Below are 15,513 nucleotides of genomic sequence, written 5' to 3'. Positions count from 1 at the left end.
GGAAGAGAGAGATTAACACTGAAGATGCTGAGACAAAAACAAAGGCAAGGCAGAATGAACGCGAGTTAAACTTTCGCAAGGAATGAAAAGTCAGTCTACGAACGCTCTCCGCCTAAGTTAACAGGGGGCTTATGTAAATACAGGCTTGTAGAAATCCTAGGGCCCAGAGAGCCCAAGTCAAGGGCTGGGACACGACGCGGGAGAGACACCACTCCGTACAGGGCCGGTATTTCTAGTCAGGTTCCTTGTACCCTGGGAGTATAAGTCCCAGGCAGTTCAGTCATACTTGACTAGTCCTTGTCACCCTAACCGCTCAAATATCCTAATCAGCAAATGTGTTTAAAAAGTCGCACATTATTTCAAGCGCAATGGGTCCGCTTCTACGTTAAGGGTGCAAAGCGGTCAACAACCGGCCTCCAGGCTGGGGACGGGGGCTGCCCGGTCCCGGCCGCCTCCGGACGCCGTTTTCTCTTTTCCGAGGCTGGGGGCACGCGGTGGGGGAGGAGAGGCTGCTGTCGCCGAAGCCCCAGGCCCCTGAGCTGCACTCAGGCCTCCCGGCCCAGCTCCCGCCGCGCAGCCCGGTCCCCGACGCGGCCCCCTCCTCCGGGCCCTGCCAGCTCCCGAGGGCCCTGCCGCCCGCCCGCCCGCGTAGGCCTAGCCCAGCCCGGCCCGCCCCGCCCCGCCTCCAGCCGCGAGGAACCACCTACCGCGCGCCGACTCCGCGGCGAAGGCCTCCCAGACTACCGGCTAGGCGACCGCGTCACCATCGAGCGCAGCGGAAAGAGTAGCTCTCCCTCCCTTTCGGAGGAAGCGGAAACGGTACCGGAAGTCGAGGGGCGGGGCAAAGGAGGCGCGGTCTCTCGATCTCATGGCGGGGTTGTTGCGCGCGCCCGGCAGAATAATGCGGCTTCCAGGTGGCAAACTTTGGTCTCTCTTGCCTCGCGGACTCGGGGTTTGGGGCCCCGGGGAGGGGACCGCGAAGGTCATGCTGGGGCGGCTCCGCGCGCCACCAGAGGAGGCGTGGCGGGCCTCGGGGCTCGCTGGCAGCTGCCTGCGGTGCCGGCTCCTCAGCACGGCGACGCCGCCCCCGCCCGGCTCGTCAGGACCGGAGCCGAAGGGCGGCGGAGACCCCAAGCGCCCCTCGCAGCCCCGGGTGAGTGCACACCTGGAGCCCTGCCTTTGCTCGACAGTCATCCCTGCGCGCCCTTCCCATCCCACTTGGTCATAACCTCAGAAACCACTCGGCCTCAAGTTGTCCTCCACTCCGCCGGTTGACCTCCCTGGGTCACAGAATCTCATCCCGCATTTCCCTCCGGTTTGCACGGACCCTCTGCGGTAAAGAGAACCTCAGAACCGCCACCCTCTCCACGTGGTTAGATACCCGGGCTTGGATTTTAGTTAGCTTTTGCGCCAAGAAAATAAGTTTCAGGTGTTCTAAGCGGGGGGTGGGTCTCAACCTTAAGTTTCCCATGATTGAAGCGTCAGAGCATTTTTATTATTTATCACTTGGCTCTCCCTTCGGAGACCTGGTGTGTATATGCTGAAATTGAGCACATGTGGGCCGTAGTGGCGTGCTGGATATGCCTCCTTTTTTCTTTGGTTTCTCCCGGGTTCTAGTTCTGGCCCCCGAAGAACTTAAGAGCCACTAGGCTCTAGTGATGGACAAGAGAAGTGGTCTTCGGAGCTGGGGGAAGGTTAATGAGTTATTTTATCTTGGGACTTGGAAAAAGTACAAAGAAATAATGATGCAGTTTGCAAGACGTTCCACTTTTAGCTGTCTTCTACTTTGGCTTTGTTACTTTTGGAAGCCAGAGTTAGGTTAACCTCCTAAATTTATTTGGTTTATTTCTGTGTATTCTCAATATCAGCACAAGCAGGTGATTAACGGGTTTTTAAATCAGCAGTTGGGATCTGGGTCACACGTGGTAACAATCATGGTGCTTGATTGAGCCTTGGGTCTTTTTTTCCACATGAAAAGAAATCGACTTAGGGAACCTTCCCTTGGAAAGAAGTGCCTTTGTAATTGTGTTAGGAGCCCAGATGCAACTGCATCCCCAGAAACTTTCAGTATTTTCTCATCCCAAAGTAACGTGAAACATGCTGTCCATTTAACAAGATCGAGGCCTGTGTGTAGGTATCTTAAAAACTACTGTAATAAATTTAGTGTGATTAAATGTTTGCATCTTTCTAGTATTTTTATTTTTGAAATCTCTGCCCCAGTAGCCTGTTTCCTGGAAGTCCTTAGCCATCACATTTGCTATTGGAGGAGTTTTACTGGCTGGGATGAAGTACTTCAAGAAAGAAAAGACAGAGAGTAAGTAGATATCATCTGGTCAGCGCTGAATAAAATCCTTCCTGGCTGTGGACTGGCATCTTTTTGTCATTGTTGTTTTTAAGCTTTTTATCTAGAAATAATTTTAGGTTTACAGAAGAGTTGTAAAAATGACAGAGTTTCCATGTATCTTTCACCTTTCTTCCCCTAATGTTAATATCTTGTATAACTATGGCTAATTTATCAAAAGTGAGAAATTAAAGTTCATACAGTACTGTTCACTAAACTACAAACTTTATTTGGATTTCACCTGTTTTTCCACTGTCTTATCTGTTCAGGGCACCACTGTCTAACCATGTGAAAAGACTTATTGTGGACAGATCTGGATGTAGATAGTAAGAAGTCCAGAGGGTGCAAAGATGACTAAGGTGCAGTCCAGCCACTCAGGCGCCCATGACAGTGAAACAGACACAGAAGTGAAGGATTCACTAGATGAGGTTCTGCCAGGCCAGAGGGAATTTCACGGCAAGGAACTGCTCTGGACTAACACTCGGAGTGTTTAGAAACTGTTTACAAGAACTTTATATTTTAGTGAATTTCAGGACTTTTAAGATTTGTTTTAGAAGTTTCCAGTAAATCTTTAAAGTATCACTTACTCTGTTTTGATTCTTTAGAGAGTCTCTTTTGATGACATTATACAAAGGATAATGTTTACATCTGGGAGTGAAAATTCATAGGCTTTAGAACTTTAGGAATATAAGATCCATATTGATATACAGGTATTTTCTTTTGTGTAACAAGCAGTGTTTTATTGATATGATTTTCATATTTTAATAAGCAGTTAAGTTCCTTCAATTTCAAAATGAAACCTGACAAACTAGGAAAGTAATGGTAGAGACGATTGTAGAAAAAGCCAAGCTTCTTTTGACTTTAGTTTGGAATTTCACCTTCAGTTAATAATTTTGTTTTATAAAAACTTGTATTATGAAACAGCATTAAAAGTGTGCCTAAGTTGTTTGAGAGTATTTGCTGACATGATGCCTCATCATCTCCACATACTTTGTTGTGTATTTTCTACAAACAAGGACATTCTCCAACATAACCACAATGCAGCCATCAAAATCAGAAAATTAATATCAATATGTTACACTGTTCAATCTTCAGACCTCATTCAAGTTGTGCAACTGATGCCCTCCTTTTATTTACTTTATTTTATTTTATTTAATTTTTTTGGCTGTGCCTTGTGGCATGCGGGATCTTAGTTCCCCAACCAGGGATTGAACCTGTGCCCCCCCACAGTGGAAGCACAGGGTCTTAATCACTGGACAGCCAGGGAAGTCCCAACTGATGCCCTCCTTTTATAGCAGAAAGATCCAGTTCAGAACCACACCTCATACCTAGTTTTTTCTTTGGTCTCCTTCAGTTTGTAACAGTTTTTCAGCCTTTACCCGACTCTCATGACCTTGACAGCTTGGAAGATTACAGGCCAGCTGTTTTGTAGACTGTCCCTTCGTTTGGGTTTGTCTGATGTTTCCTCATGGTTAGATTCAGGACGCTGTGTTCTCATTGCATTTAGTCAGGTGTCATATGATTTCAGTTTGTCCCATTACTGATTTAAGTTCAGTTTGATCACTTGATTAAGGTGGTGTCTGTCAGGCTTCTCTACTGAAAATGTAATTAATGTGTATTTTGTATTGTACATTTACACATGTAAATATTATGTATTTATACATGTAAATATTCTGTTCCCCATCAAACTCTCAATTCATTTATTTATATCAGTGTGATTCATGATTTCCTAGCAAGCCAGTGAGTTGTAATCCATTATTGTCTTTGCTTTGACGCTCACATTGTCCCAGATTGGTCAGTGGGAGCCCCTTCGACACAGGCTTCTGTTTCCTTTTGACATGCCTCCTATGTGCTTTGGGTTCGAACTTAATTCTGACACAAAAGAATGTTCTAGGTTCGTGTACTTCTCTGCCCCAGTCCTGGTATCAGCCGTTTCTCTAAAAGCCTCATTTCCTTTTAGTGGAGGAGGATATTAGAAGTCAGGATATGAGCTCATTGCTCTTGGGGTGTATCCGCCCCTGGGTCCTTTCAGTGGACAGAGCTAGGAGAGAGATGTGCTTATTTACATCTATACTTATTTCTGTATCTATCTATATTGAAACTATAAGTTTGTATTGTACCTCCCATTTCTTTCCAGTACTTCAGCGTTCATTCTAGTTTTCTCTCCTTCCATTGTTCTAACTCCCTTTTCATTTGTAGCTCTTTAATGTATTTACTTATTTGGTCAAGCCCCTGTATGTGACTGAGTTCCCATTACTGCTGTCCTCTCCCCATGCAGCTGCCCTCCTCAGCACACTCAGGCTCAGACACCCTCTGCCAGGCCACCCACCTTGCCCACTTGGGCTCACACATTCTGCTCTGCTGTGCCCTCACCCCCGTCGTGGCCACACCTAATGGCTAAGGACTGAATTGTTCTGGAAGAGGAAGAAAATAGTTTTACCACTTTCTTTTCTTGTAGTCCTTACTATATACAATAGCGTTTGATTTTATTTTATTGTTTTATGCTTATTTCTCTTGAAAGATTTTTTAAGCTTCTTGAAAACTGAGGCTATTTCTTCCACATTTTGTGCCCTCAGTCAGTAGTATAGAATGAACCATAGATCAGGCATTTGAGTACCTTTGGTTAGATTGACTTTTTTTTTCCCCTTCGGTGTGTGTTCGTGTGTGTTTAAGAGCTGGAGAAGGAACGGCAGCGAAGCATCGGAAAGCCTTTACTTGGGGGCCCATTTTCCCTCACAACTCATACTGGCGAGCCCAAAACTGATAAGGACTACCTGGGTCAATGGGTATTGATTTATTTTGGTTTCACTCATTGCCCTGATATCTGTCCAGAAGAACTAGAAAAAATGATTCAAGTTGTGGATGAAATAGGTAAGAAAGCCATCTCTTCCTATAAAAAAGTATGTGTTTACTTGATGTCCCTAATGTCACTATGCTTTTCACATTCTTATATTACTGTTAGGTGGAGGGTTGTAATTATTCAGTTTGTGAGAACATAAAATCTCAGTGTTAGGCTGTTAGTGGCTGTGATTCCCATGACCTTATTCTTTACCAAAGGAAGCTTGTTTTGATGCTAAATGTTAGGTTGCTTAAAAATGTTGGTGTGGTCTGGGTCTCCCTTAACTCTGCTTTGTGTCCCTTTCTTTTTGTAGCCTTTCATCACTGACATTGCCATTGCTTTTTCCCTGGTGACTGATGGTTAGACTAGGAAATCTGTGGTATGGTCTGTGATGTACATCCTTCTTAAAATGAACTGTTCCAGGATATTCAGTCCTTATTAATAGTTTCTTTGCCCTTGAGAAATGGTGGGTAGGGCGGGGGAATCCTACAAACATTGCATTGGATTAAGAGACAGGAATCACACGTGATGTGATTCTGAGTAACAGCATGTGTGCAGGGGTGCAGGTATTTGATAGGATATCTGTCTGATTGCACCACAGATGTGTATATATCTGCCTTTCCTGGAGGCTGTGCCGTCCCTTTCCCCATCCGTGTTAGGTGTCCCTCTGTGTTGCCTGAACACCTTGCTGTAGCACTGCCTACACGCTACTGTAATTGCTGTTTGTCTTTTCCCTTAGAATGTGAATACTGATTAATGAGAACTTTCTTTCAGATAGTATTCCAACTCTGCCAGATTTAACTCCACTTTTCATCACTATTGATCCGGAGAGGGACACAAAAGAAGCCATCGCAAATTATGTAAAAGGTGTGTTTTATTCACAATACTTTACATCTGTTTAGCTCTTAAAGTTTTTGAAAGATCAGCTTATTCAGACCTTGGAATGCTTTGTAAGATACGGGGGACATATGGTACTGTCACCAGTTTTACAGGTGGATGAAAAGAGGCTCAGAATTGTGACTGTGGCCGGTAAGTAAATAAATAAGAGGCCTCTCAGTTCCTGGTGCAGGGCTCTTTATTTTGTCACAGAGGAAAGATTGAACTTGGCCTTCATATATCAACAAAGAGACCCTTGAATTGAGGGGACACATTGCTTCTGATTCCAGCTCAGTACCTCACTCTTCCCTTTGTAAAATTAGGACAGACAGACATTCTGGGAGTATGTTCATTGGGAGATTAAAGAAAAATTATTAAATATAAGCACATTTTGAATTCATAGTATATATTTTATAAATCTAAAATATTAATGATAAACACATTTATAACCATTTTAAGGAAGAATTTCAATTCAGACATCTCAACATGCACTTAAAAACTATTAGAAGGTACTTTTAAAGACTATAAATTATGGTAGAATTAAGGATGAATATTTAGGTTCTTATGAGCTTGGGTAATTTCTCTGAATTCAAGTTTCTTCAGCTGAAAAAAGTGATGAGAATAAAAATCTGATCAGACAGGTTTTGTTGTTGTACTAGTGTGTGGAATATGCGTGCTTAAAAATCAGGAATTTCCATTTTAATTATGGTGGAATTGATATAAACTACTCGTCAGAAGGACTAATGAATAGTTTTCTATTTATTTTTATTGTATGATACCTTCTAATGCATATCCACTAAAACTTTGAGTTATTTTAAAATGTGTCTTATGTAAGACATGCTGTATATTTTATTATTTAACTCATGTATTGAGAGATAGTTGACATATAAAAAGAGTACATACTTAAAGTGCACAGTGTGTTACCTTTTGACACATGTGTGCACCTGGGAAACCATCACCGCAGTCAGAGTGAACATATCCATCACCCCCAGCAGCTTCCATGTGCCCTTGCTAATTCCTCCTTCATGTCCCTCCTCTGCACCCACCTCCTGTCTCCAGGCAACCACTGATCTGCTTTCCATCAATATAGATTAGTTTGCATTTTTAGAAGTTTATGTAAATGGAATTATACAGTATATGCTCTTTCTTTTTAATGACTTCCTTCAGTGGAATTATGTTGAGATTCATCCATGTTGTAGCATGTGTCAATAGTTCATTCATTTTTATTGCTGAGTAATATCCCATTGATGGACATTGGAGTTACTTCCAGTCTTTGGCTATTACAGATAAAGCTGCTGAGCACTCATGTACACGTACGTCTTTGTGTGGACACATGCTTTCATTTCTCTTGAGTAAATACCTGGGAGTGGAGTGGCTGGGTCATGTGATAGGTGAATGTTTAACTTTTTAAGAAACTGACAAACTTTTTTCCAAAGTGGTGGTACATTTTTACACTCCCACTGGCAGTGTATGAGAGCTCCAGCTCCTCCACATCCTCGCACACTTAGTAGGGTCAGTCTTTTTATTTTAGCCACTTCAGTAGATGCTTAGTGGTATCTCATTGTGGTTTTATTAATGCATTTCCCTTAATTACTTTTAACATTAAGCATCTTTTCATGCCGTTATTTGCCATCTGTATGTCTTCTTTGGTAAAGCGTCTCCACATCTTTTACCCATTCTTATGGGGCTGTTTAATTTTACTTATTTATTTATTGTTTATAGTCCTGATACAAGTCTTTTATCAGGTGTATGATTTGCAAATATTTCCTCCCGGTCTGTGGCTTGTCATGTCAGCCATGGCTTTTGAAGAGCAGTTTCCATTTTGATGAAGTTCAGTTTATTAGCTTGTTCTTTCATAGATAATTTTTTGGTTTCACATGTGAGAGATCTTTGCCTAACCCAAGGTTACAAAGGTTTGTTTTCTCGTTGAAGTTTTAGAGTTTTTATTATATACAAGCAGAATTTATGTCCACAGTTTACAGGTATGTCAGAAATTTGAGCAATAGCATCGTTATTTTCTAAAGCAGTAAAAAGCAGGTATAACTCATTGGGTGATAAATGATCTCCAATTTAAACGTGTGTCATACTGGCAATTGTTTATTATCACATATTAACCAAACCTTAGATAATCCCCAAATGAGTAGACATTTGAGTTGCCGTACCTAATGGAAATACCAAAACCTTACGGTAATATTCTTCATCAGCAGGTACATACAGTGATTGATGATGTGATCATTTCTATGCATTTGGGAGGGATTTTTAAATATTTAAGTTGGTATTTAGAAAATTACTGCAGTTTCAACAATTTTTTGAAAAGGTTTGGATGTGCAACTAACTGAGGCTTCACTTACCTTCTCTTCATTTAGTCAGAGCGTAGGGAAGAAGAACAAGCTACCTTGCTTTTTCAGTATCTGAGCAGTTTTTCAATTTAGAATGAATTAGTCCAAAGAATAAAAATAGGCTTCCTCTACCTCTGGAAGAAGGTACTGCTGTTAAATGTTGGACTTGGCTCAGTAGTCTGATGAATCCAGGTGTTTTAAGTGACTTCCCCAGCTTACTTACATAAATTCCAAAAACTTAATAGCAAATGCATGCTGTGAGATTATGTGTTAGAAAATGAGATACAGGTATTTTGATCTGGTATGAACTAATTGTCAGCAAACTTTTTTCTCATATGATACAATGGAAAACTGTTGTGCTTAATTCATAATAATATCTTTAAACTTCAGCATATCTCAGAACTACAGCTAAATATTTAAGAACCACTAAATTAACAAAAATTGTGATTTAAATAATTAGAATATATTCCCTCCAGCTCTTTACTAGTCATGAAAGGATTTGACTTATATATTACCAAAAACCAACTTTTGGTTTCATTGCTCTTCTCTATTAATAGCCTGTTTTAAGTTTCATTGATTTCTGCTCTAATTCTCTTCTTCCGCATACTCTGGATTTAATTTGCTCTTTTCCTAGATCCTAAGGTGGAAACATATTACTGATGTTAGATCTTCTTTTCTACTATATGTATTCAATAAGTTGTGTTTCCATTTTTATTTTATTCAAGATATTTTTTAAATTTCTCTTGAGATTTCTTCTTTGGCCCATGTGTTATTTAGAAGTGTGTTTAATTTCCATGCGTTAGGGGATTTTCCAGATATCTTTCTGCCATTGATTTCTAGTTTAATTCCAGTGTGATCTATCTTGGTGAATGTGACATATATTACAGAGGAGAATTTTCATTTGTTCTATGTGAATTTGTTTTTCTTTGAAACATGAAGAAATGTTTAGGGACTCACAGGAAGAAAGTGGCAGTAGGGCTGCTGTATAACTGATACTGTTTTTTGAAGTGTAAGGATGGTTGTTTTGCTTGCTTCTTTTTCACTGTCTTTTTCATTTTTTATTTAGAATTTTCTCCCAAACTGATTGGCTTAACTGGCACAAAAGAAGAGATCGATCAAATGGCCAGAGCATTCAGAGTGTATTACAGCCCTGGCCCCAAGGATGAAGATGAGGACTACATAGTAAGCAAATGCACTGCTTTCAACACCTGGACAGGCTCCCAGGTCCCAGACGTTCATACAGCTTTCCGTGACGATGGCTTTAAAAATGAAATTAAAACGAAAGATAATCTGAGATCATAGCGAATTCCTTAATAATTAGGGATGTTTGAAAGGATAGAAGAAGTATATATATTTTTTGAAGGATGATTGTTTAATTTATATTCATTGTTCTTAGAGTTTAATTGCTTGCTTTTCTAGTGGCACATAAAATTATAGGGCAATATAAAATCAGGGATATCTTAGATTCAATAGAATATAATATAATCGTTTGGGGCAAAGCTCATTTTAGTTGATAAACATTGTATTGGTTCTCTCTGCCCTCAATGAAGAGGTATAAGAAATATACTCCTTTTGAGAAATAGTGTTAGGCCGTAGGGAACTGCGTTTTTGGGTTGAGTGAGTAAGAATTCTGAAAAGCAAGAGAAAAGAAAGCCATAGGCAGCTAGACTTCCCATAAGATTTCTTTTCATACCAACTATGCGTTTGCATAATTTTGTGTTTAGTTGCGTTTGCAGCTATTATGCTCTACGTAATTAGGTACTTGATAAAGTTTTTTTTAATGATGAAGAACAAATTCTATCAGGTTGTTCTCCTGTAGCTCTTATATTAAAGAGCCGTCTTCACGTTCATCAGCGCTGCCCAGGAGTCCTGGGTCACCTTGTTCCTCTTCTCGTCAGTGGTTTCACAGTGAAGCATAAGCGCCACCCCTACGCACCCAGTTTCCTTCTCAATGTGGACGTTTTTCCCTATCACATGAAGAGTTGACATTGTATTTTAGTATTATTTCAGGTTTTTTCCTCAGTTGTCATGCTCTAATTTCTCTATAGTATTGGTTAGACAAAGTGATTAATCATAAGAGCCTTTCCAGCCACAGAGCTGGTTTTGTAGAAAGAAAGATGGTCAGGATCTTGAGTCGTTGCTCTTCCAGCAACGCCATGGCCAGCTCCCAAGAGTGACATGCAGAGGGGACATCCCACTGTGGTGCTTTGTTTCTACGGCCCACTGTGATTTCCTCACCACTTTTGAACCTGGAGCACATGTGCCCCTGTAGCTTTTTTTTTTTTTTTAATATTTTATTTATTTATTTATTTGGTTGTGCTGGGTCTTAGTTGTGGCAGGTGGGCTTCATAGTTGTGGCATGCGAACTTTTAGTGGTGGCATGCGTGTGGGATCTAGTTCCCTGACCAGGGATCGAACCCAGGCCCCATGCGCTGGGAGCACAGAGTCCCAACCACTGCGCCCTCAGGGACGTCCCAGCACTGTAGCCTTTGGCCTAAATTAAAAGCACGTTTCTGGTCCCTTTGCCTTAAGCCCACACAGTAATCTTATTTTCTAGTTCTGGTGCCTCATAGACTTAGGGAAACTTGGGTTCGTGGGAGAAAAAGACAAGAAAAGTGAGCATTTTCTTCTTACACCCTAAGTTTAAGGAAAGTAGAGGGACCCTACTGTGGCTTCCTCTTGTCACGCCAGCAGCATGAGAAGAATTAGAGGAGAGCAGAAAGGAAGCCGTGGAGAAACAAGAGCTTTTCAGAATTCTTTACTCTTCCTATGAAAGAGAGCTGTATTGACTGGTTTTGAGGTTTAACCTATGATGATAGTGGGAGCAGTTGAGCTAGTCCGTCTGACTTCCGGTGCTGAATAGTTTTATTCAATTGTTTACATACGTACAGTTGTTAACTAGGTAACACCCTTTAGTCTTGTTGCTTATAGCTCATAATTCTAGAGTTAAAATAAATTTTACAAATTAGAGCAAACAACTTATAAAACTCAAGTAAAACATTCAGTTAACGTAATAAGAGATATTTGGCTGAAACCGAAGCGCTGCTCACCACAGGAATGTGATTTGAGACACCCACCTCTATAGTCAGCCGCCCCTCGCGGTTTTTTACTTAAATTGCTTTGGAACCTTTCATTGTGTAGCCTACCTGGACTGGTTGTTCTTGACTTAGTAAGAATGCATCTTTTTCTTGTCTGACCGTAACCAGCAGTATACAGCGAGGTGCCAGGGAGCTCGTAAACATAAACAAGGTTTGGGCACTCTAAGGTAGCCATGCAGATAATCCAGAATATGGATATTAACTTTTTTAGTCTTAAAAATCAAGATGTAAATATGTACGTCTTATGGAGATTCTTGGATCCTCTAGAACCCATCCCAGACCCCATTTTGACAAATAAATACTGGTCTACTGCCATAAGAATGTGACGTTTGATAAGAATCAGTGAGTTCACTGCTGTACATTTGCCAAATCAACCAGTAGGGGGAGACACTCTCCAGCTTCTTGGGTTTTTCATTAGTATGACTTCTGTCCCTTGAGGTTACAGATTTTCATCCGCAAGATGGTATGGGGAACTTCTCTTAAGATTTAAGGACATGTAGGGAATGAAGGAGTACCTTAAAGGTTGAGATATAAAAGAATGAAGTTTTCTTAATCTCGATAGCAACAGAGGTGAGCTTCTGGCTTTGAATACGAGTGGCATCCTCTGACCCATAGTATATGTAACCCAGGTTACAAACGTTTAGGATTCCACTGAAAGCTAAATGTGCACATCATTGCGTTATATGTATAGTATTACATTATTTTCTAAATATTAATTAGGAAATACTTTTGCAAAAGAATACAAATAGCTTTCACACCTAAGAAAAGATGTTCAGTTTTATTCACAATAAAAGAAATGTGAATTGTATAATGTGATGCCATTTTTCACCTGTTAGATCAGAAAGGCCAAAGATATTGTCAAAATCTAATTTAGGAAAAGAGAAAATGCTGTAGTGTTGGAGTGAAATTGGACCGGCTGGCACTTTCATGCATTGTTGATGGGAATTAAACTGATACGCCCTCGTAAGAAGGCTGTTTGTCAGTATCGTCAGCCTCTAAAGTGGAATACTTTTTAGGTTAGAGACCCCATTTTTTGGAATTTGTCCTACAGAGATAACCTATAGCATTGTTTGTAAAAAAGACTGAAAACCAAGCAACCATTCTTTAAAAGGCTACTATATATGTACTGATACAGAACAACGCCCAGTATATTGCTAAGTGAGAAAACAAGTATAGTGTGTTGTTAATTCTGTCTAAAAAGAAATAGGTGGTTATCAACACACTGATAGACGCAGAGGGTTTCTCTGGAAGAATAACAGCAGGAACTGGTGGTAGTGGTGCCCTCTGAGGAGAACTGAGGGACTCTGGGCGTCTGGAAGGAGTGGAAGACTTCATTGTATACATTTACTGTGTATTCTTTCATTCTTATTTACATATGATTTGCTGTGCCCACAACCCAAGTGAACACTGAGACGTGACCACTGACAAGTTTGACAGTTTGTGTAGAACGATATTTTTATTATGTATTAGAAAGTAGTTTATGTGAAGAACACTCATAAAATAAGCCCAACACACGCTGAAATTCTGGTTTTTTAAGGGGGAGAGAGAATAGAAAGAATAGGAAAGAGGAAGAAATGGGGAGAAAGAGAGGTGTAAGCTGTGGAGTAGGGCTTTAAGAGACACCTGGAGACCTGGTTCTGACTCTGTCAGACAACTGGAGAAACGGGGGTTCCCTGTCCTCCCGCGGTGAATTACTCGCAGCCCCTCAAGATCGCCAGCTGTCTGAGCCCTCTGGGTCTGCATTCTTTCCTTATGTGAATGAGCAAGTGGCTCTTTCCATTTACTCTCTCTTTATGAATGTGTGTGTATAAAAGCACGATAACCTAACAGACACATCGTGTGTGTCTGGGTACATGTGGGGTGTCTCCAGCTTGGTATGTATGATCGCATTCCTGTCTTTCTTTTTGTCTTGCCAAACAGCAATCAAGCCTGGAATAAATTCCAAGAATTCTAAGTGCCAAGTCTTCAACTCATTTAAAATTGGATTTGTCGAAGCATATAACTAAAAAAAATTGATGGCTAGTCTAAACTTTAGGTGGAGCTAGGAACACTTTAAGAACTTTGCCATGAAAGTGGATAATGGATTTAAGGTAACTCCTTGGGGGTGTAGCACTTACGGCTCCTGAGGAACTTCTGGGTGATGTGCTTCAGGTAGGATTGTTCAGTGTAGTAACATTTCTTAGGGGAGGACAACACTCGTTCTCATGTTTCCATCTGAGTCACTAATATGAGGACTAAATACTGTATTAGAATTTATATATTATATATTTAGTGGTTACTTTTCTGTTTTTGTTTGTAATATAACATGGTAAGCAGAATTTAGCCTGTTGAATGATAACCAGTTCTTCCTAAAACATAAAAGAATATACCCAAGAACTTAATAAAGAAAGTATTTTTCACCAACACTTTTAATCCCGTGTGGTGTCTCTTTATAATATGGTTAAGGGGTCAGATGAAATATTTTACTCATAAATGTAGGCTCTTCCCAAGCAGGCCTTGCTGTTCGACAAGCATTGGCTGTTTAATGAAGGCTGCCAGTGGCCATTTCTTAGAAGTGCGTTCTTTTCTCAGAAATTATGTGGATGAGTGTGTTAAGGACTGAACCAAAAGAATTCCAAGTTCTAGCTGACGTGTCAGGCAACAGTCGGCACGTTTCTGGAAAGATTTTAGATAATTCCTTGCTGTGTACTTAGTATAATAGACTTAGGCCTGTTCCATAAATAATAGATGCTACAAAGGTTGCTTAACTAGTAATGTGAAGTCTCTTATCCTGCAGCATTTATTCAGTAAAATAAGCAGCTTATTTTGGTGAACTTTTTGTCATCCTCTCCTTCCCCCCCTTTTCTCTGCAGGTGGATCATACAATCATAATGTACTTGATTGGACCAGATGGTGAGTTTCTAGATTATTTTGGCCAGAACAAGAAGAATGCAGAAATAGCTGGTTCGATTGCTGCGCACATGAGGGAACACAGGAAAAAGAGCTAGCCAAAGCAGTGCGGCCGTGCGCTATTCTGCTAAAGAGGAAGGAAGCTTTGTCTCCCATAGGGGCCGATACTTATATGTATATACATGCAGCCTACGGAATGGCCTTCATACCAGGAGAACACCTAAATTTTGGGCAGGGCATGCTACTCTTGGGTTCAGCAAGGATGGATTCTTGGAACTGTAAAGATTACAACCAGAAGTCTCCCAAATGGTCGCCTTGAGACCAGAGGACCAAGTTTCCGTGAAGCCAGCAGAATGGACCTCAGGGAAGGACGCAGCCGGAAAAGACGCAGCCATGGGGTCTCTCCACGTGAGCAGGGCCGTCTGATCAGCGTGGCTGTCTCTCCAGTGTCTTGGACTCCTGCTCTGTCAGGTTGTAGTGAATTTCCAGGAAGAGCGTAACTGCCATGGTGACCTTGCTTTCCTCTTTGAGTTCTTGGTGGCTGATAACAATCAAATTAGGCTCTCTGACATTCACAGTTGATCTTTATGCTTGAAAGCATTAGTGTAGTCTTGCTTGTTAATGAAAATCACTGTCAGGTTTGCATTGTGTTCCCCTGTCAGCAGGTGCTGATTTTACTAGTGGAGAGAAAATCTGTTGTTTGGGGCAGACCATTAGATCAGATTCCCTAGGGATCTTTCATGTGATTTTTAGCTGAATGATGTGCCAGGCTTTCAGGGACCTGCCAAATGGGTATAAGAGGATACAAATCATGAGTGTGTACAGAGTACCTTCCTGCCTGTACTGGATTGCACTTGTCTGAAATAAAGGTGTGCTCAGTTTTGCAGCTTGGACAACCGTGGCCTTTCTCGTGGGTGCAGAGATGGCAGCTTATAGCTCTCTGGGCTGAGACCCCCCCAGACTCGAGGGGGTGGGTAGGTGGGTGCTTGTTAAAGTGCAGGTTCCCGGGCCCAGGGCTGGGTTCACTGAGCTGAGGAAGGATGCAAAGACCTGCGTTCACACGTGCCACCCCAGGTGCCTCCGATGCGGTGGCTGGGGGACTGGGGCCTCGAGAGACTGTTTTGAGGGTGG

At 41.5% G+C, this 15,513-nt stretch overlaps 2 protein-coding genes across 23 annotated transcripts in view; one reads left to right on the top strand and one right to left on the bottom strand.

The window, feature by feature from the left end:
• ADPRM (ADP-ribose/CDP-alcohol diphosphatase, manganese dependent) overlaps positions 1 to 795 on the bottom strand; it is a 384,694-nt gene extending 383,899 nt beyond the window's left edge. For all 22 annotated transcript variants that reach the window (XR_009499606.1, XR_009499605.1, XR_009499607.1 and 19 more), the window contains exon 1: positions 708 to 795. The gene's annotated coding sequence lies outside the window, so the exon portion shown is untranslated. The remainder of the gene's footprint in view (positions 1 to 707) is intronic.
• A 50-nt stretch (positions 796 to 845) lies between these two features.
• On the top strand, positions 846 to 15,268 carry LOC132355310 (protein SCO1 homolog, mitochondrial). Its single transcript, XM_059907589.1, has 6 exons — positions 846 to 1,153; positions 2,224 to 2,314; positions 5,015 to 5,212; positions 5,955 to 6,047; positions 9,462 to 9,577; positions 14,346 to 15,268. Exons 1-6 carry the CDS (start codon positions 869 to 871, stop codon positions 14,478 to 14,480), a joined length of 918 nt encoding a protein of 305 aa, XP_059763572.1. The 5' UTR covers positions 846 to 868; the 3' UTR covers positions 14,481 to 15,268.
• The last annotated feature ends 245 nt before the right edge of the window (positions 15,269 to 15,513 follow it).

Source organism: Balaenoptera ricei, chromosome 20 (assembly GCF_028023285.1).
Source record: "Balaenoptera ricei isolate mBalRic1 chromosome 20, mBalRic1.hap2, whole genome shotgun sequence".
Classification (NCBI taxonomy): Eukaryota; Metazoa; Chordata; class Mammalia; order Artiodactyla; family Balaenopteridae; genus Balaenoptera; species Balaenoptera ricei.
Note: the sequence above shows the minus strand (reverse complement) of the source record. Positions and strands in the feature narration are given on the sequence as shown.

Bases quoted from the DNA above. Each gene is read 5' to 3' on its own strand.
- LOC132355310 (XM_059907589.1), top strand. From the start codon at position 869: ATGGCGGGGTTGTTGCGCGCGCCCGGCAGAATAATGCGGCTTCCAGGT. The intron at 1,154-2,223 runs GTGAGTGCACAC...CTGCCCCAGTAG, and splicing joins AGCGCCCCTCGCAGCCCCGG to CCTGTTTCCTGGAAGTCCTT. The intron at 9,578-14,345 runs GTAAGCAAATGC...TTTTCTCTGCAG, and splicing joins ATGAAGATGAGGACTACATA to GTGGATCATACAATCATAAT.